Source organism: Carcharodon carcharias, chromosome 15 (genome assembly GCF_017639515.1).
Source record: "Carcharodon carcharias isolate sCarCar2 chromosome 15, sCarCar2.pri, whole genome shotgun sequence".
Lineage (NCBI taxonomy): Eukaryota > Metazoa > Chordata > Chondrichthyes > Lamniformes > Lamnidae > Carcharodon > Carcharodon carcharias.
Genome location: NC_054481.1, coordinates 9,180,126 through 9,200,387, shown reverse-complemented (window position 1 = coordinate 9,200,387; position 20,262 = coordinate 9,180,126). Strand labels below are relative to the sequence as shown.

At 42.8% G+C, this 20,262-nt stretch overlaps 1 protein-coding gene across 2 annotated transcripts in view; it reads right to left on the bottom strand.

Annotated features, from left to right (window-relative positions):
* Positions 1–847: 847 nt before the first annotated feature.
* Positions 848–20,262, bottom strand: part of ercc4 (excision repair cross-complementation group 4) — a 43,194-nt gene continuing 23,779 nt past the window's right edge. The window contains exons 6-11 of one of the 2 annotated variants that reach the window (XM_041207029.1): positions 15,429–15,560; positions 13,673–13,783; positions 11,999–12,596; positions 7,859–7,951; positions 6,105–6,217; positions 848–3,513 (exon numbers count right to left, since the gene is read on the bottom strand). In XM_041207029.1, the coding sequence (XP_041062963.1) occupies positions 2,780–3,513; positions 6,105–6,217; positions 7,859–7,951; positions 11,999–12,596; positions 13,673–13,783; positions 15,429–15,560 (1,781 nt within the window). In that variant the 3' untranslated portion in view covers positions 848–2,779. The remainder of the gene's footprint in view (positions 3,514–6,104; positions 6,218–7,858; positions 7,952–11,998; positions 12,597–13,672; positions 13,784–15,428; positions 15,561–20,262) is intronic. The other variant, XM_041207030.1, reaches the window with a different exon arrangement.

The window sequence follows — 20,262 nt, the reverse complement described above, 5'->3', positions numbered from 1 at the left end:
CTACATAATTTTGAAATGTAACCACCAATGCATCCACTATCCAGCCACCTCCTTCAACAGCCTGGGATGAAACTCAACTGGCTCAGGGGATTTATCAACCTTCAACCCAGTTAACTTTTCAAGTACTACCTCTTTACTAATGCCAATTTCTTTTAGTTCCTCAGTTTCACAAATCCCTGGTTGCTTAGCATTTCAGGGAGATTTTCGATATTTCCCATGAAGACAGATGCAAAGTCACTGTTTAGTTTCTCTGCTATTTCTCTATTCTCCACTATAAATTCTCCTGACCCCATCTCTAATGGGCCCACATTTTTCCTAGCTGATCTTTTTCTTTTCACGTATCTCAAGAAGCTTTTACAATTAGCCTTTATGTTCGTCGCTAGTTTGCATTCATATTCTATTTTCCATTTCTTAATCAGTATCTGAATGAGCATGGAAATGCCATAGGTTGGTATGGAGGGTATGAGGGGCCATGAGGGGGTTGGGGAGGCGTGGCTGGCATGTTGGAGCATGGGTATGACCTTTTGAACTTATCTTTTGAAAGGTTCCCTCACCCAGACTATGGTTCATGACACCTCTCGGGGTCCGTGAATTACGAATCCTCCAAAATCTGGTGACTCAGAAAATTGCAGGGGGCTAGGAGATGCCTATCGCCGGAAAGGTGCCGATTGGGTCCGGAGTGCAGGGTAGCATCATCCTTAACATGCGCTGACTAGAAGGAGGCATTGGGAATCTTGGAATTGGGTCCTGCTTGCCATTTTTAAAGATCCGCAAAGTCAGGGAGACACCATGAAAATCCAGCCCAATACTTCATTCAAAGTATTGACAACCTTTTTTCTAGTCATTGTTTTAGCTTCTTTGAACATTTTTATTATCAACCAGTTTATAAAATGAATACATACACATAATATCAAAATGCATAAGTACAACCAATATTGATGCACTATTTTAGCAGCTCTCCCTCCTTTAACTTACCCTGGTCCTAAAGATACATTACAATCCCCATTACTTTAAGTTTATTCATATTTTTTTTTAAAAAAGCTTTCCTGAAGAGGCTTCATATTATCCCTTCCTTGTCCTAATATTAACCCCAAGATCAGTCTATCAAAATTTAATTTGTTTTAACATTTCAAAATTGAACATTTTTCCATTTGTGTTACAATGAGGCAAGATGGTCTTTCAACTCATGAACCAAATAACATTTCCTAAAGTCCCAGGAGCCATATAATATATTTTTAAATAATTTTTGTACCGCGTAAGACATAAAATCCTAACTATCCATTTGAAACAGTATCAAAGAATAAGAGGAAACAAATCCAAAACATTCCTTTCAAGGCTTCACACTTATCATAAAAAGCTCTAGAAACACACCCACAACCATGCCAGAAAAGTTCATTATATGAAATCTTATTGCTAAATGCCACAGCATAATTTGCTCCTGATCCAAAATCCATACCATCAAGCGGGCACTGAAAAAAGACAGACTTGCATCTATATAACATCCATCACGACTAAAGGGTGTTCCAAATAGCTTTACAGCCAATGAAATACTTTTGAAGTGCAATTCTTGTTGTAATATGGGAACTTTCATAGCCAATTTACACACAGCAAGCTCCCACAAATAACAATGTGTCATGACCAGATAATTTGATTTTGTGATGTTGACTGAGGGATAAATATTGGCCAGGACACCGGAGATAACTCCCCTGCTGTTCTTCAAATTGTGCCGTGGGACTTTTTATATCCGCCCAAGGGCAGGCAGGTCCTCGCTTTCACGTCCCATTTGAAAGACAGCGCCTTCAACAGTCTAGCACCTCCTCAGTACTGCAATGGAGTGTCAGCTTTGATCTTTGTGCTCAGGTCCTGGAGTGGGACTTGAACCCAAAACTTTCTGCCTCAAGGGTGAGAATGGTACCGAGTGAGTCACAACTGACACTACTTGAATTACTCGGGACCCCAACCCCTGACAGTGGTCTAACAAGCTAAGTAATGCAGCTACAGATCTTCTAGGATTAAAAAGAAATATTTCATGGAGTTAAACCTCAGGAAGATTCCCATTACCTTAGGTTGCCTTTTATAAAAGTTGCTAACAACTTCAACAACAGCATGAAAACCACAGGTAGAGGGATGAATCAGGTTGATAAAACACCTTTCTGAAGCCAAGACTCCTTGGGATATAATGTAAATAAACAAAAGTGTAACCAGTCATGGGCAAAGCTTCAAAAATCTACAGTTCATTAACACATGCAGACCAATGAAAAAAAGTACCTCAGCTGATCATATTCAGCTACCGACACACAATGGTTTGGTTTACCAGCACTCACTGACAAGGCTATGGAAAGCTGTCTCCCTGCTGAAAATAGCAGGCTGAAAGATCAACTTCTACGGTAATATTTAACTTCCACTGTCCTGCTTTGTTTAGCATTTCTTCATCTTTCTCTAGTGAATCAAATACATGTGAAAAGATTCGGTATTAGTTGCAGTCAAATCTCATTGCAGCAAACTAATAAGGGCCAGGAAACCAGCTCATACCGTTGAATCTGGAGCTCCCTGTGGGATTATAGTAAATACACAGAGAGTTCCTGCTGGTAGTCCCAAATGAATTACAAACCTGTAACAAATTTTTTTGTCATAAAGTTTTGCTATTTTTACAACGGTACGAACTTTAATGTAATTAAATATGCTGACACCTCCTTAAAACGATTGTTGCATTGGGCTCAGAATTTCTGTAAACACTGAAAACACAGAAGTGTCCATTAAAATCCTTCCACTCTGAATGTCACTTTCTATTTTTTCCCTGTGCTGTATGGTCCAAATACGAAGAGTGAATAAACTCCCAGAGCTGTTTGGCATTGTTGGCATTCCCTAAGATTTCTGCTAATCGCTCCTGAGAGATTGTCACCAGTTCTGCAATGCTCCTCACTTGGTTCATCAGGGCCCGGCAATTTTTAGCATTCACTCCAGGCATCTTCAGCAGAAAGTCCTGTGCGCCTGGATTGTACCTGTCCGACTCAGAAACCATTTCCGAGTCGGTCGTGACAGCCAGGGCGGTGGCTGCATCAGGCTCAGGACGGTTTTGTTTCAACTCCTCAAACAATTCAGCAGAAACGTGCGGGGAGGGGCACCAGAGGACACGCAGCTTGGGAAAGTGAAGAGTCAATAAGGTAAGTTTGGATGTAGTGTCATTAATGGAAATCTCTTGGTGTACAGATCCTCTGAAATTTAGGGAAAAGGGCTTGTTGGGGTCAAATTCAATCAAAAGGACAGGCCTCTTATAGTACCTTGACATGGTGATGCACTGAGTGTACAGGCGACCACTGTTTAAAGAGCCAATCAGGTCACTCACACTCTTGCGCTCAACACAGATATCAGGAGTCAGAATGTAGTCGCCAACCTCCAAGGTGACTGGCTCGATGTCAATGCCCCGCCGATGTATCAGGGAAGGAAGTTCACTGCGGAACTCCCGTACATCCACTATAATACGCTGTTGCTCTTTCTTCTGAGCCTGGCCACCTGCATTATGATAAACCAAACAAGAGAATTCATCTTTAATTATCCACATACATATACCCACATTTGTCGTGGGCAGCACCTTCAAATTTGAGTTTTCTTTCTTTTGAAACAATTTCTCCCTCTTACCACACGGCACTTGCTTTGACTGGATTGGGTAGCAGGGACTGACCATGCAACATGCACCCTTGTTTCCACTAGCGTTTCTTACCTAGCTGATGCTGGCATATGGAAGTGATGTAGCTCTCATTTTCTCACCCTGCTTGCACAGAAGCCTGGGGCATCTGCCCCAGTGGTATTATAAAAATTATAACGATTTGACAAACCTATGCCCGACAATTGCATGGTGCAACACACTGGGGTAGGAGTTCTATGCCACTGGGGCATTCTCGCACAACAGAAATATCCCACATAGAACACAGTTCTTACATGGACTACAAAATTTCAATAAGAGGGGCAGAGCCCTAGTTATGAAAGAATAAGAATTTCTCTTAACTATGGCCTGAATTTAGCGGCGGTAGCAACTGTGTAACAGTTAGCAGTCACTCTCTGACACTGACAGCAACTTCTGGAATCCACATGTCTGCAGAACAACAAATTCAAAAGTTGCTGTCAGTGATTTAATGCTTCTCTAGAGGCTGCACGTTTGAGGTCTCCCTGCACTGTGATCAAGGGAAAATGTATGACAGGAACTTCCACTATTACACAGCATGTCTCCATGTTAAAACCTTTGAAAAAACCCTTGTGGCACACTAACTTCATTTTATTGCTAAGCACCCTCAATCAACCCTGAAAAGCTGATTTCATACTTGTGGAATGTCAAATTTCCCCATTACGATATAAAAATTCCACATTGAAGATAAACGAACTTTGAAAAAATTATTTTATTTTAGCTTCTATTGTAATCCAATCATAAATCATTTATTTCATGATCTTAAATGTTATATTAAAAGTGAAGATATTCTGTGCTTTGAACTTCTTGGTTTGCTGTCTGTGAGAATACTGCAATGTGATTGGCTGCTTATCTGCTTGCTGACATCACTGTTGCTGCATGTCTTGGTCGACTTGACTTGGCGCCAGACTTAAACTGTAATTGGGAAAAGGGAAAATCACGCTGTAGATATTCCGGGTGGGGAGGAGGGGAGAGACATGGTGGTGTAGTGGTAAGGTCACTGGACTAGTAATCCAGAGGCTCAGGGTAATGTTCTGGGGACAAGGGTTCAAATCCACCACAGCAGCTGGTGGAATTTAAACTCAATTAATAATCTGGAATTGAAAAGCTAGTCTCAGTAATAGTGACCACGAAACCATTGTCAATTGTTGTAAAAACTCATCTGGCTCACTTACGCCCTTTCGGGAGGGAAATCTGTCATCCTTACCTGGTCTGGCCTACGTGTGACTCTGAACCCATGACTCTTAACTGCCCTCTGAAATGGTGTGGCAAGGGATGGGCAACAAATTCTGGCCTTGCCAGAGATGTCCACATCCCATGGAAAAGTAAAAAGAATGACTAGATCTTTGAGGTCAGTGGCAGGTGCCATTGCTTTGCTGCTAATAGCAAAATTTGGACCAATGGGTTCTCAAAGATCAGTGTTCAAAAAGCTGCAAGGCATTAAGCTGTCACCAAATTGTGACATTCAAAAAAATGTCAGGGCTGAGAGAGACACATTTCACTTCTGATTATAGAAGCATAGATAGGGTTTTGTAAGTATTCATTCTCAGAATATTGGAGCAGCTGGCAAGGCTGGCATTTATTTCTAAACCCTAGTTGCCCTTGAGAAAGTGGTGGTAGACCACCTTCTTGAACTGCTTGCAGTCAGCATGGTGATGGTATTCATACAAAGTTGTCAGGAGCGGTGATATATGTCTAAGGCAGGTTAATGTGCGACCTGGAGGTGGTGGTGTTCCCAATCACCTGTCCTTTTCCTTCTGGGTGGTGAAGATCGCAGGCTTGGGAGGTGCTGCTGAAGAGACCGCTGCTGTGCCTCTTTGTAGATGGTACACAATACAGCCACAGTACACTGGTGGTAGAGAGAACAAATACATAAGATGGTAGATGGGAGTCCCAATCAAGTGGGCTGCTTTTCCTAGACGGTGTTGAGCTTCTTTAATGTTTTGGAGCTGCGTCCATCCAGGCAAGTGGAGAGTATTCCATTACACTCTTGACATGTGCCTTGTGGATGGAGGAGAGGTTTAGAGGAGTCAGGAAATAAACCATTTGCTGAAGAATGTCCAGCCTTTCTAGTAACTACAACAGTGAATTGTGACCCTTGAAGATGTTGATGTTGGGGGATTCAGCGATGGTAATGCAATTGAATAGGAGGTGGATATACTCTCTACTGTCGGATATCCTCATGCCTGATACTTGTGTGGTACAACTGTTAATTGATATTTAACATTTCGGGTCTTGCTGTATGCAGGCCTGGATTGCTTTATTAGCTGAGAAACAGCAAAAGGAGCTGAATACTATGCAATCATCAATGAACAGAACACTTCTGACCTTTCAATGGAGGGAATTATCCTGATTATTATATTTGCTGATTCAGAAAGGAATCTCAGAAAGGAAATAAAGAGCTTTGCCAGTCTACACAAACCTGCTTTCCTTGTGTCTGTAACAGCAGCTGGTAGGGCAACATTCCGTGCAAGATCTGGATTTAAATCATTTCTTCCCTCTCTCTCCTCAGGGATAACCATCATTGCCTTCTCTCTAAAGATTTGCAGGGTAGAAACTCATAATGATCAAGGATTTTTTCACATCAAGTTTAAAAAAAAGTCCTCATTATCGCAAAAACAATTTTTTTTATAAACCCATGAATAGCATTAGTCAGTTATAACTTGCATTTATTGCTGAAGTTGACAGAACAGTGAAGAATTGAAGGTTTCACCAGCAGGGACTTTTAATAAACAAAAAAAATCCAGATAGTAATCATTGAGAAAAATATGCCAAAAGTAATTTCAAACGAAGGCTTGAGTATTGCTGAAAAAAGAGACATGCCGAAACACTCATCAGCACACTCGCAAGAATACCAATATAAGGGGAAGACAACAATTCATATGGTATATGGTTAGAACGTTGATTGGTTAGCAAGTGGTGTTGCCATGGAGAATGCACCACTGATGGTGGCTGACAATTAACTGCCAAGCATTGTTTGAAACTTAAGCCAGGCAGCTTGGCTCTGATTGGTCAAGGCATTGCCCTGACGACCGAGTTAGCGAATGACTGTCACTTATTTTGTTTAGCTGAAACAGGCGCAACGTATGTACATGTTCTTTTGGTCTGCAAAGAACATGACACCGTGTATTAATATATGTATCTGCCAGTACACACAAATGAGCCACACTGCGGGCCCGACTGACAATCTTAAATTGATTGTCAGCGTAATTCTTAGCACAATGAGGATTTTCAGCTTAGTTTGTTTCCAATTAAGGTTCATTGAAAATCTGCAAGATAATGCACTGAAGGGTTCACCTGGTATATATTGGAATATAGGAGCAAGAGTAGGGCATCTGGCCCTTCAAACCTGCTCCACCATTCAAAAAGATCATGGCTGAGCTGGTTGTGGTCTCAGCTCCACTTTCCTCTCTGCCAAAACCCCCCCCCCCCCCCCCCCCCCACCCCCCCCCCCCCCACTCCATAACCCTCAACTGTCCTGTCTAACAAAAATTTGTCTAAATTTGCCTTGAATAAATTCAACGACCCAGCCTACACTATTTTCTGGGGAAGAGAATTCTACGTACCAACAACCCTTTGGGAGAAAAAGTTTCTCCTCATCTCTGCCTTAAAAGGGAGACGTCTTATTTTTAAACTACGTCCCCTCGTTTTAATCTCCCCCACAAGAGGAAACATCCTCCAGGTATCCACCTTATCAAGTCCCCTCGGGAACTTGTGTGCTTCAATAGGATCATTCTTTCATTCTTCTAAACTCCAATAGGCTGAAAAATTTACACGAATACATGGAAAGCTGAGAAAGCAGACAATATCCAGTCTTACTTCCTCTTGTTTTAGGAAATTAAAAGTTTTCTGATTTTATTAGAAAATGATGCAGCTGATAACAGCTTTCCGAGCAGCAGTGTGGCTGAATTTGATTGTTCACGTTCATCTGGAGCTGCGAGTGAGGGATGCTGATATTCTTATCAAGTTAATTAAGTGGTTTTCTCTGTCAATCTTTTACTGCCCTTGGTTTTTGATGACGATTAAATGAAATGGGCTAAATTGCTTAATGAAAGTTATATCAAAGTCATTTCCACCAAAAGATCAAGGGTAAATTGGTCGTCATTTTAAATTAATTTCGCAAGATGTTTCCATCACACTATAAACTCTACTGAAGTTGTATTTTCATTCATTTACCTTATCAAGAGCTCAAAAGCTGTTTTCTCTTTTCTCAGATTGGTTAGGTATCGTTGCTCTTCTGTAGAGCCTCCATATATTAGGAAATAAACCCTAAAAGAAATTAAATGGAGCATCAGCCCTTCAGGCAACACATTTGCTTAATGATTCATGCTGAAACATGTACACAACTGCAGAGTAGGTTATCAAAAAGGCGGAATAGTTAAGTTAAATTGGCTGGTAGCTCCCTTTGACTCAGCTGTGTCAGTCCCACTGCAAGTGTTTGGATTGTCTCGTTAACTGTGCAAAATTGAAGCGATGATACTGGAAATAAATCTGATCACCAGGGCTGCTGGAGAGAAAAATATTTTCCAATTTATTCACATGAATGAATGAGTGGGAGAGGAGGAAGGCGCACACAGAAACAGATATTTTAAAAACCTACATAATTACATAGAATTTACAGCAGAGAAACAGGCCATTTGACCCAAATAGCCAATGCAGGTGTTTATGCTCCTCATAAGCCTCCTCTCGCCTTACTGCATCGAACCCTACTCATGTATTCTTTTGATTTCTTTGTCCCTCATGTACTTATCCAGCTTTCTCTTAAGGATATCAGTGCTTTTTGCCTTAATCATCCCATGTGGTAGCAAATTTCACATTCTAGCAACTCTCTGGATAAAGAAGCGTTCAGCATTTGGAACAGAGGATAGTACAGAAAGTACAGAACAATGAAAAGTGTCCATAAAACACTGAACAAAATGACAGCAGTTCAAGGGTAAAGTTGTGTGTGTGTGTGTGTGTGTGTGTTGGGGGGGGGGGAGGTTTTGGGGCGGAGGATAGTCGGTGCCATGTAGTCTCAAATTAGGCTTTTTCTTAAACCTGCTTCACCCTTTCCCCCGTGCTGTAACATTTCAGCATGAATCATAAACCAATGGGAAGAGCCAGAACTATAGAAATTAATAAAACAATCTGAATCATTAGCATCCAATAAGTTTGGACCATTGAATTAGATGTAGGTGGAGAGCAGTTGGAGAGAAATGACATGCAGAATCTGTGGAACTAGTCCTATAGCAGCAAGTAACTTATGTTCGCTGTGTTTTAAGTTTTCTTTGTACATTGAATTAATACAGTAAGCTGCTACACAGTACTGTCCTGATTATTTATTACTGAGGCTGAACTACCATGGGCACAATTTAGCTATTAAATCCCCACACCTCAGACTCTGCCTTTCCTGACACTTACAAATGAACATAGCATGGCTGCACAGCAAACAATGCCCAAGTCAATGTGAAGACTCCTTATTCATGTTAACACAGCTTCAGGCAACTGGATCCCTATATTCATTATTCCACAAGATAACAAACATGTTGAAGAGTGGGCGGCGATGATGATAGTAGATGCGAGATGCTGCTACTCATTTCTGGAATCCCTGCTGAAAATTTATCCTGGTGATTGTGAACAGTCACTGGTGATTGCTAAATGGCATAATGAAAGTGTAAAGTGGGCTACACAAAGGCAGCTGGTGGCACAGGCCCCAACATATCGCTGAACGGAAGTGAAGTACACACACACACACACACACACACACACACACACACACAGACAAAGACACAGACACAGACACACACACACACGTGTGCACGTGGCAGCGGTTTGGTGGGGTGGCAGGGAAAGCAGGAGGTGTGTGGAAAAAGAAATGATATAAATAGAATGGGAAGGCAATTGAAGTCATTTTGCTAAAGTTCATCACCATTTACCATGCAGTGGGAGCAGCTTCTTGCCTGCCTTCTCAGGCAATGAACTGATGTACAGATCACATCTGGAAACTTCCAGATCTTTTCACGGAAAACAATGTAAAGTAATTTTGTACAATATATGCCATTTTTAAATCAAGAATGGTGCGAGAAAGGAATGTTTTCTCTTTATATGAATATTTTCATACCAAAAGAAAACTGCACATTTTTCACACTCCATTTATTCCAATGAGACATAAGACGATAAGAAATAGGAGTGGGAGTGGACCAGATGGCCCCCTGAACCTGTTCCACCATTTTATAAGATCATGGCTGATCCTGAACCTCAACTCCACTTTCCTACCCGATCGCCATGTCTCTTCATTCCCTTAGAGTCCAAAGATCTATGGATCTCAATCTTGAATATACTCGGTGATGGAGCACCCATGGCCCTCTGGGGTATAGAATTCCAAAGATTTTACTGTCAACCCTTGAGCGAAGGCAACCCCTGCTCCATATATTAAGGCCATTTAGAACCTAATTAAAACAATTAAATGAGCTGCCCATCCAACCTTAAGGTTGGCGGGGCAGGCGAAGAGCCTTCACATTTTTCACGAAGCCTCATCCACGGGCGGGATGAGGTTTCATGAAGTGTTTCAAGACCATAAGCCATAGAAGCAGAAATTAGGCCATTCGGCCCATCGAGTCTGCTCCACCATTCAATCATGGCTGATAAGTTTCTCAACCCCATTCTCCCGCCTTCTCCCCGTAACCTTTGATCCCCTTACCAATCAAGAACCTATCTATCTCGGTCTTAAATACACTCAATGACCTGGCCTCCACAGCCTTCTGTGGCAATGAATTCCATAGATTCACCACTCTCTGGCTAAAGAAGTTTCTCCTCATCTCTGTTCTAAAAGGTGTTCCCTTTACTCTGAGGCTGTGCCCTCGGGTCCTAGTCTCTGCTACTAATGGAAACATCTTCCCCAAGTCCACTCTATCCAGGCCTTTCAGTATTCTGTAAGTTTCAATCAGAAACCCCTTCATCCTTCTAAACTCCATCGAGACCCAGAGTCCTCAAACGTTCCTCATATGTTAAGCCTTTCATTCCTGGGATCATTCTCGTGAAATTCCTCTGGACCCGCTCCAGGGCCAGCACATCCTTCCTGAGATACAGAGCCCAAAATTGCTCACAATATTCTAAATGTGGTCTGACCAGAGCCTTATAAAGCCTCAGCAGCACATCCCTACTTTTATATTCTAGTCCTCTCGAAATAAATGCCAACATTGCATTTGCCTTCCTAACTACTGACTCAACCTGCAAGTTAACCTTAAGAGAATCCTGGACTAGGACTCCCAAGTCCCTTTGCACTCCAGACTTCTGAATTCTCTCCCCATTTAGCAAATAGTTTATGCCTCTATTCTTCCTACCAAAGTGCATGACCTCACACTTGCCCATGTTGTATTCCATCTGCCACTTCTTTGCCCATTCTCCTAACCTGTCCAAACCCTTCTGCAGCCTCCCCGCCTCCTCAATACTACCTGTCCCTCCACCCAAGTTTTAAACTTATTAAAAAATTATTAAAAAATTAATTGACATGTTCCAGCTCATGTGACACTGTCACATGAGGGGCCATGTTTTAAAAGTTTTTTTTTCCTTTATTTAAATTTTAAAGCGTTAAACTGATCTCCCTCTGTGCCTCAGGGAGATGAGCGGGAAAGAGTGTAGGGAACCCTCAGGGAATCACACCCCCACCCCCCCCCACCCGAACAGGGAGCGCTCAGCGCCTCTGGGTGCGCGTCACGATGGGCTGGCCTTAACTGGCCCGCCCATGTAAAATAGCGGCGTGGGACCCAATTGGGGGCGCCGATTGGGTTTGTGCCCGCCCCAGCACAATCCCCCCCGATGGGGGGGAAATTTCTGCCCATGGAACTCTAGAGGAAACTGAAAATAAGAACATAAAAGAGATTGAAATTAAATTTACTGGAGTCCTAAATAAAAGATATTGTACTGGACTAGCAACTCTCGGATTGCATTTTCAAATCATATCAAGTTGTGAACTGGAATTCAATGAAATCAGGTTCTAGCCTCAGGAAGAGAATAACCCTGGAAGCTGCTGGCTTGTTGTAAAAAGCCAACTGGTTCACTAATAAAAAGAACCTGCATTTATATAGCACCTTTCATGGCTTCAGGACATTCCAAAATGCTTTACAGACAAAGTGCTCAGAGTAGCCAATCAGCAATGACATAAATGATCAGAGAATTTTTGTTAAGGATTTTGGCTGATGGATAAATATTGGTCAGGGCACGAGAACACTCCTGCTCTTCTTTGAATAGATCACATAACCTTTGTGGGATCACATTCTGAGAATAAAAAATAAAACCCATCAAGCTTAAAAGGCCTGAAAGTTAGGATTGAATTACCTAAGAGGCTTGCCAGGCCTACTTGCTCTGTAAATCTCCAGCTGGCGGACAAATGTCAGTTCTGCATCGTATAATATAACATAACGGGGCTCGATTTCATGCAGTACACGGGACAGACTATATGGGTCACTGCAGCCCTGTAAAGGGTGGATGACAATGAGTGGCTCCTTCAGGATTCCATAGCAAGCATCTGTTGGCAACTTCAGGATCACACCCTCAGATTCGGTTTCCTCAGTGCTGGCTTCCAGGCTAACATTTTCTTCATTGTCCTCTTCCTCCTCTCCTTCCTTTATCTTCTTAGAACTTTCTTCATTTTCTCTTCCTACCATTTGGGTCAATGTTAATTCTGGTTTCTTCCTGTTTCTACCAGTCTCTGTTTTGGCTTTCTTCATTTGGGGTCCATTGTCAGGTTTCAGTCTCGCCTTGGATTTGCCAGGCTTCCGATCTTTTATGCAGGTCACCCCTGCATCCTCTGCCTTCTCGTTCTTCCTGAAGGTTTTATTATACAGCCTCATTAACAAGTCTCCTGCTCCAACGGTGATGTACTCCTTCAGCTGAGCACAGGTCCGATCATCACTGGCACAGATCAGCACATGACCTACAGACAGCAAGAGAAAACACTGCCGCATTTATCTTGTTCATTAAGAAATACCAACGTACGATATTATACCAATTGTGCATGTGTAAGCGTATCTGTTTGGAGATGATTTGCAGTACATGGCCATTGGCAGAAATTACTATTCAAAAGCTTATTCATCAGCACAACACAAACTAGCATTGAGTTAAAATAACAAAACTGAATTACCAGAACAAAACTTCCCATGTTCCAGCTGGTGATGCAAAGAATGCCTATAACTTTAGTTGTTACATATTAAAAACTTAAAAAAGTCATGGATGAGAAGATGCTATTTGGTCCGTCAAAAATTAAGTCCTTTAGGGTATTAACTGTTCCATTTAATCGAATTTTAAATAACGTCAATGCTTTTGTCTCTGCCACCTTGCTGCTTGGATAATTTCGAATATTTACTATCACAAGTTCCCTTGATATCCATTCTAATTTCATATTCAATTAATTATCATTCATGTCCACTCTGCTTATATTTTATCAGCTTTTTAATTGTCTTCCCACAATGTCAAGAGAGTGTAAATGGAAATAATATCTGCTTTTACACTCCTGTGAATATCTAAATTTCACCACTTCTACTAACATGGATTGTCTAGGCTCATAATATAATAGCTTCACTGGTCAGCTGCCTAACTTGATTCAGTTAAGTCCACCTCATTGTGGGAGCATGGAAGTGTGCGCATTCATATAGCAAGTATTTTTGATGTCATTTATATTCCAGCAGCAGGATCTTAGAAAAAAATGCATGAATCTCATGCGCATTAAAATGAAATGTCTTTTACATAAACATGTACCTGACTCATAAATCATTTAACACTTTTGAACAAATCCAATTTTCGTCCAAATTTCAAGTACAATTTCTCTGCGTGTTCCAGTCCCAGCTGTCCCATAAAACCTTTCAAAAGCCTTAAAACATTTGATGTAGAAGTCTGCACCATCTGGAGTTGTCATTCTCACAGGGTTCCTACAATTACTGCCAATAAATGCATTTTGGAGTTAGGCAAACGAATACGAGGTGTTCAATTCTTCCAGCTGTTCAGACAGCTTACCTGATTCTGTCAATGCTTCACTGGGCTCATTTTCCCTTTTGATCTCTGTTAGGACTTGACTTAGGGCTTCCCACTTCGGGTTTGTCTCCAAGACAAGATCCTTCTTTTCCTCTAAATAAAACACAGACAATGCTCGCTCAAGTCATCGACAGTTTCAACTAATTTTCCAGCTATTCTGTCTTTAACTCTTTGAAGGAACTGGTTGTTTTTGGAAGATATAAAATTGCTCCTTTTTCCTGGACTATACACCTAAAGGGAGCAAGGCAACAGGTAGGTGACCCACTTCTGTTTTGGCAGCATTACTCTGTAGTTGTCCACTAGAAGTCATGTAACCATGTCCTTTTGGTGGCACATGTTCCAATTTTCCCTTCCTCGCTGTAGGGAGGTATCAGACCTTCACTTGGCATCACCTCACTGCAGCGATGGAGGTTAGGGAAATTCAACCCATAACCCCATGCTCCACCTAACAAATGGCAGGGTCCTCTACCATTTATTATTTCAAATTCGCTCGATTCATCCAGTATAACATCCTACAAGACTTGTGCCCTTGAATGCTTCTTGTAAAAAATGAATCTAATCAGACATTTGAAAAATCACTACTTTGAAATTAAAAAGGATTTATTTGTTTTCTGCTCTGGCTTTCCTCATAATTTGAATGAATAACACAAGCACAGAACAATGTTCCACTGACGAAAGTTAGTGAGACTCGTTCTGCTGTCTGCCCACAGTCAGTCAGATCCTGGTCCAGGGTGAAGGAAAGCTGGACAACAAGATCTACTGGTGCACCTTACCGTCCGACCTCTGCCAGCTCCTTCCCTGCCCTGCAATTGGGAGCTGGGTCTCCGACCACTTACGCTCCTCATTGCCGGGTTTCTAATTCTTCCCCATTTAGGTCCTAGGAGGAGCTGTAATGACCCCCGAGGTCCTCCTAATGAGGGAGAGCGCCTCATAATGTCCTGCTTTACTTCTAGTCTGTCTCCCACTTCCCTCATTTGTTCCCTATGAAATGTACACTCCTTCCGCAAAAAGACATCCCACCTACCTAAAGTTCGGAAAGCAAGGGCGGACTTGGAAGAGCACTTGGGTTACTGACTTTCAGCCAGTTAAGGGTGTATAATCTGCCAACAGAGAGCAGTATCAGTGATCTGCTTCCCAATGCTTTCCCAGTCAGTGTGCCTAATGGCTAGAATTCCAAACCCCACCAACAAGTATCTGCTTCCAGATTCTTTAAGTGAGCCAGGCTGACTCGCCGATCAAAGGTCCTGTATACCTGCCTAGTTCAGGTATCAAATTATCAAGTCTGTCAACCTTTCATTGCTGGTTACATCACCTTGAAGCCACCTTAACCCCAAAAAGCCTTTGATTTATTTCTGCCTCCCCTCCCAGGGAGGACAGTCACTTGTCAGTCATTAGGCAATCAAGAAAGCAGAGGTCTGAGCCTTTGCTCGATAGACTGCAAGCAAAAGAAGCTCCTCATGAGCAGAATGGTGGTTGGTTTGGCCACCATTAAAAAGTGTTTATGCACTGCCATCATTCTCCTGGTCACAGCACAAGGAAGAATGTCCATAGGACACAATATGAAGAAAGCACCGAGAATCAAGATTTCTCAATCTCTGCAAGTCAAGAGCTTTGCTTCCTCTGTAAACACATAAAAACAATCCAGGAAACATACAAACCTTTTCCACAAGGAGTAGCTAAAGGAGCCCCAACTCATTTGTCGCCTTCGATGCAGCAATGACAACAATTACATACGCACCTTTCTTGTTCATTTCTTTTGGTTCAGTCTTTACCACGTCTCCTGTGTTTTTAAGCTTTGCCTCTGGACGCTTGTACACTCTGGTTCGAGCATTCACAAACATCGTATTACTGGCATCCAGAAACAACCATCCTGTCAGCACAAAACAATATTTGCTAATTATGCTTCATGGCATCAATGTTTCACCACTTAGTCAAGGACACAATATCAAGGAAGCCCTGGATGAACAAGGTCATCTTCTGTATAAACAACCTGCGGTTCCATCAAGTAATGAAGCAACTTTGCCAGTGCCTGTCAAAGTCAGTGCAGCTCTCAACTTTTACGCCACTGGCACCTTCCAAGTTGCAACTGAGGACTTCTGCAACAGCAGCCAGGATGCTATCTAATGCTGTATGATATGTCACCAGTAGTCAGGTGGGTGGATGCAGGAAACATTGCAGCAGAGCATTCAAGTAATACATTAATGGCTGTAATATGTCACCCAGGGTATTTCCCATCATAACTATAGCAGGGCTAATCCAGATTAAGACATGAATTTCTTGAAGGAGAATTTTACTTTGCCAAGTTCAGCTTTTTGATTTCTTTCTCACGGTGCTCAATGTTTTTAATAAACACATTTTAATATGCTGGTATCAACAAAACTGCCTCAAGATACTTGACAAGACTCTGATATATAACTTAAAAAGAGAGTTTATCAGTCTGCCTGCAACATGGTAATATCTATTATCACTTCCGCTAATTCCCATCACAACTGCAGCAGCTGGGACTGGGAGAGGGAGGGGAGAATGGGGACTTATTTCTGGTCTGATTTCTCCAATGCCTCCCATTAGCCACCCTCCACAAACTGACTTGTCCAAATAACATCAGTGAACCAGCTGTGTTTCTATGACCAAACAACCAATCCGCTTTCACCAACACCAATTTTTTGCTTCCAGGTTTTTGTCCAAACTGAACTCAGATTTTCAAACTGCCAATGGTGGGATTAGAATTCCAAATTCTGGATTACTAGGTCAGTAACAAAACTATTACAATACTGTTCCTGATCAAGTTTATTTGGCAGTTAAAGCCTAAGTGACAGTCTTGTCAAAAATCAAGGAAAATCAAGGGCACATAATAAAGCTAGTATGGTAAAGAAGCGAAAGGGGATATCCTGTCTGATCCTGAGAATGCTGGATATTTGAACAAGTGAAAGCACTGCTTGGCACATAAACAGCAAATGCTTACCTACAGAAACAATGCTGTTGCAACGTCCCCATTCAAAACATGGAGCAAAACAGCAACTGGGATTTAAGAACCCCTTTAAGGTAGAAAAATGCCTCAAATTACTTTATGGAGGTGCGATCAAAAATTTTTTTTTAGGTCTTCAAAAAACGTTAATTGATCTCCTCAGCTGACTGGACTAACAGACACTGGGCCATAACTTCCTCGGAATGGCAGCCAGCACTGGATTGCCTGTGCAGATTTTCTTCCATACCGTCTCGCCCAACCTTCCGACTCAGGCTGGGCGAGATCCAGGCAGCGCAACATTCCTTGAGGCCCAGTGTTGCAATCCAGCTCCATAAAAATGAAGGAGGATACACCTTTTTTACGGCACTAGCTGCTGTAACTCTTTCGAGTACAAACACGTTTCCATCTGTTCCTATTCAGATGAAGTTACATTGTTTCATAGTTTGCCATTGTGAAGCCAAGTAAGTTAAAGTCCCACTGAAATTGATATCTGAGGAGAAAGTAAATGTCTAAGGCAAGTGAATAGGATTTGGGGTGCGAGGGGGACGGGAGGTCATGGCGGTGGGGTGGGAAATCAGAGGTCGGGGTTGGGCCTGGACCTCCGGGGAGGGGGTTGGGGGTCGGACCTCGGGAGGGTTGGGTGTTGGACCTCGGGGGTGGAGGTAAAAGGTTGGATCTTGGATGGTTGGGGTAGGTAGCGGGGGTGTCAGAGGTTGGTGGTGGTGGGGGGGGGTCCCTTGCAGATGGGGGGAATCTCATTGGGTGGTGGGGGGGTGGTGTTTGGGGGAATGGGGAATACTGCGGGGGGTGTTGGTTAGTCGGGGTATGTGGGCAGTACCCTGGGGTTTGGGTCTTCACAATAGTTAGAGGAGGTTTTAATTCTGCTGACTTTTTCTGAGTAACTATTGATGTAACCTGTCCGAACCACCCGAAGTTTGTGATTTAAACTGCATTTTCGGATGGTCCCCAGCGCAGAGCAATTGCCCAGAAGTTTGCAATTCAGGGCAATTGCCATGCAAACCCTTACCTATGAAGTTCTGAGAGGGGCTCTCCAGCGCATCTTTGGGGTACCCCCACAATCTGATGCTGGGGAGCTCAGAAGTTACAGCCCAAGAACACCCTGGTGCAAGTGTGAATTAACCAGGCCAACTTCAGTTGGCTGCTTTGCTTAGGACCTCCTTAATCTATCAAGATTTCAAACTGCTGTTAGATTAAATTGTTGGCATGATGGTAGGATGACTGAATTTCAGAGCTGACTAGAATCTCAGTTGACTGCACACGTCACTAAGAAAGTCAGACACAGAAGTCAAAACTGTGAAACTGTAGCTGCTTTCAGATTTTGGGCCAAGTCTGGGAAAAGTGACCCAAGTGCACAAATCTCCCACGCTCGCATCCTAATAGCTTTTTTTATTCTCCTGAAGCTTGCTGTCATGGACGGGTTAGGTGAAGAACCAAAAGGAAGTCTTGTGGTGCAATGGTAGTGTCCCACTTCAGAATTTGATGGCCACAGATGATGCATTCATAATGCAGTCAAACAGGTGGATTATCAACTTGCAAAAAAAAAAAAATCCTCCCAACAAGCCTACGGCAGGAAGAACGAGTGTTTCCTGGTCAGCCAGAACCACGTAGTAGCTGCAGTGCAACAGCCCCCCACCCCCCCACGTTAAAAGACTCCAAGTGCAAGCTCTTGTCATGGGCTGTACCCTTTGGCAAGGGTCCTCTTTGTTTTAAGTGACTGCTAGAGAGAGATAATGAACCCTTATCAGCTGAGCTCGAAAATGTCATAGACTGCTTAACAAACAGAAAGACACCCAGCAAGGATGGAATACCAGCTGAACTGTTCAAACATAGCAAGTCCCATCTATTACCTTTATGACCTTCATCTTCTCTGCTGGAAGGGAGACTCTGTTCCACAGGAGATGCATGATGCAAAACTCATCACACTAAACAAAAACAAAGGTGACATGGAGACAGCAGCAACTGCATTGGTACTCAACTCCTTAGTGTTACAGGGAAGGTCTTTGCTAGGGTCATACTCAAAAGACTATTCACTTGCAGACAACTGTACCCAGAACCACAGTACAGTTTTTGTGCCAGCAAATCTACTGGGGGCATGATCTTCTCCATATGCCAGCTATAAGAGAAGTTTATGGAGCAGGGTATACCTCTTTACCTCACTTTCGTAGATCTCACTAAGGTATTCAACACCATCAACGGAGCAGATTTTGAGGGAAATTGGCTGTCCACTAAAGCTCCGCAGTCTCATCTGCTTCTTCCATGACAATATGTACTGCACTGTACAGTTTAATGGCTCCACTTCTGACAGTTTCAGCATGAAGAATGGAGTGAAACAGGGCTGTGTCCTAGCCCCGACTCTGTGGTTAGCAAATTCTGCTACCTCAGGCCCACTGCAGCAGGCAATGTGTCCCTTGATGCAGAACTTGATATACGCACAGGGAAAGCAACTGTTACCTTTGGCCAATTCACAAAACACGCATGGAAAAACATCAAGCTGAACATTAGGACCATGCTGATGGTTTATGAGGCTTGTGTTCTCAGCACCTTGTTGTACGACTGTGTCTTTGAGACACACAAGTGCCGCTCATGAAGCTACCAACTGTTGTTGTGGTTTGTTGTTTTTGGTGTTGGTGCCTGTTGCCGAGCTGCTATTGCCACTGGTCATCGTGGTGGTGCACGCCAGCCCACAGGAGATGTTGCAATTTTCCCCCATTGTGAGGTATAGTTACTCACAGGTGCAATAATTGACACTAAGGGCCTTCATGTCATAGGAAAAGAAGTTCAACAATTTCCATCTTTTCTGTCCATGGTGCATTATGGGTATATCTGGCAGGACAAAATCACAAATGCGGCAGTCCTCTCACAAGAAGAGCTCCCAAGTTTGTTAGCACTCATCAAGCAGAGGCGGCTTCATTGGCTTGGGCACAATCACAGGGTGGAAGATGGTATCATATCCAAGGGCTTTCAGTCTAGTGAAGTAGCCAGAGCCAGACAACTAGTAAGATGCCCAAAGCTCTGTTTCGAGCGTGACATGAAGGCCCTAAGTGTCAATTATTGCACCTGTGAGTAACTATACCTCACAATGGAGTAAAATGGCAACATCTCCTGTGGGCTGGCGTGCACCACCACGATGACCAGTGGCAATAGCAGCTCGGCAACAGGCACCAATGCCAAAAACAACAACCCACAACAACAGTTGGTAGCTTCATGAGAGGCACTTGTGTGTCTTAAAGAGTGGCCTCTTCAGCCATTAGCAAAGGTGCGGCGTATGAAGTTACCCCAGCTGAAATGGATTGTTTGCTGCGTGTCCCTCATCTTTCATAAACGGATGCCGGAACAGAACAGGATTTTTTAGGGAGTGGATTGCTCTACAGAAGCCGTGGTGGGAGCAGAATTAAAAACAACTTTCAAAAGTGGTTAAAAATGTGAACGGAGTTATATGGCAGGGAGAAAGGGAATGAAACCATGAGGATAGCTCCTTCAGAAAGCTGCAGCAACAGTGAGATGGAATGAATAGTATCCTTTGGTGTTCTAGAATTCTATGATTCTGTGATCCAGAAAGCTGAGGTGTAGTCACAGCAGCTATAAA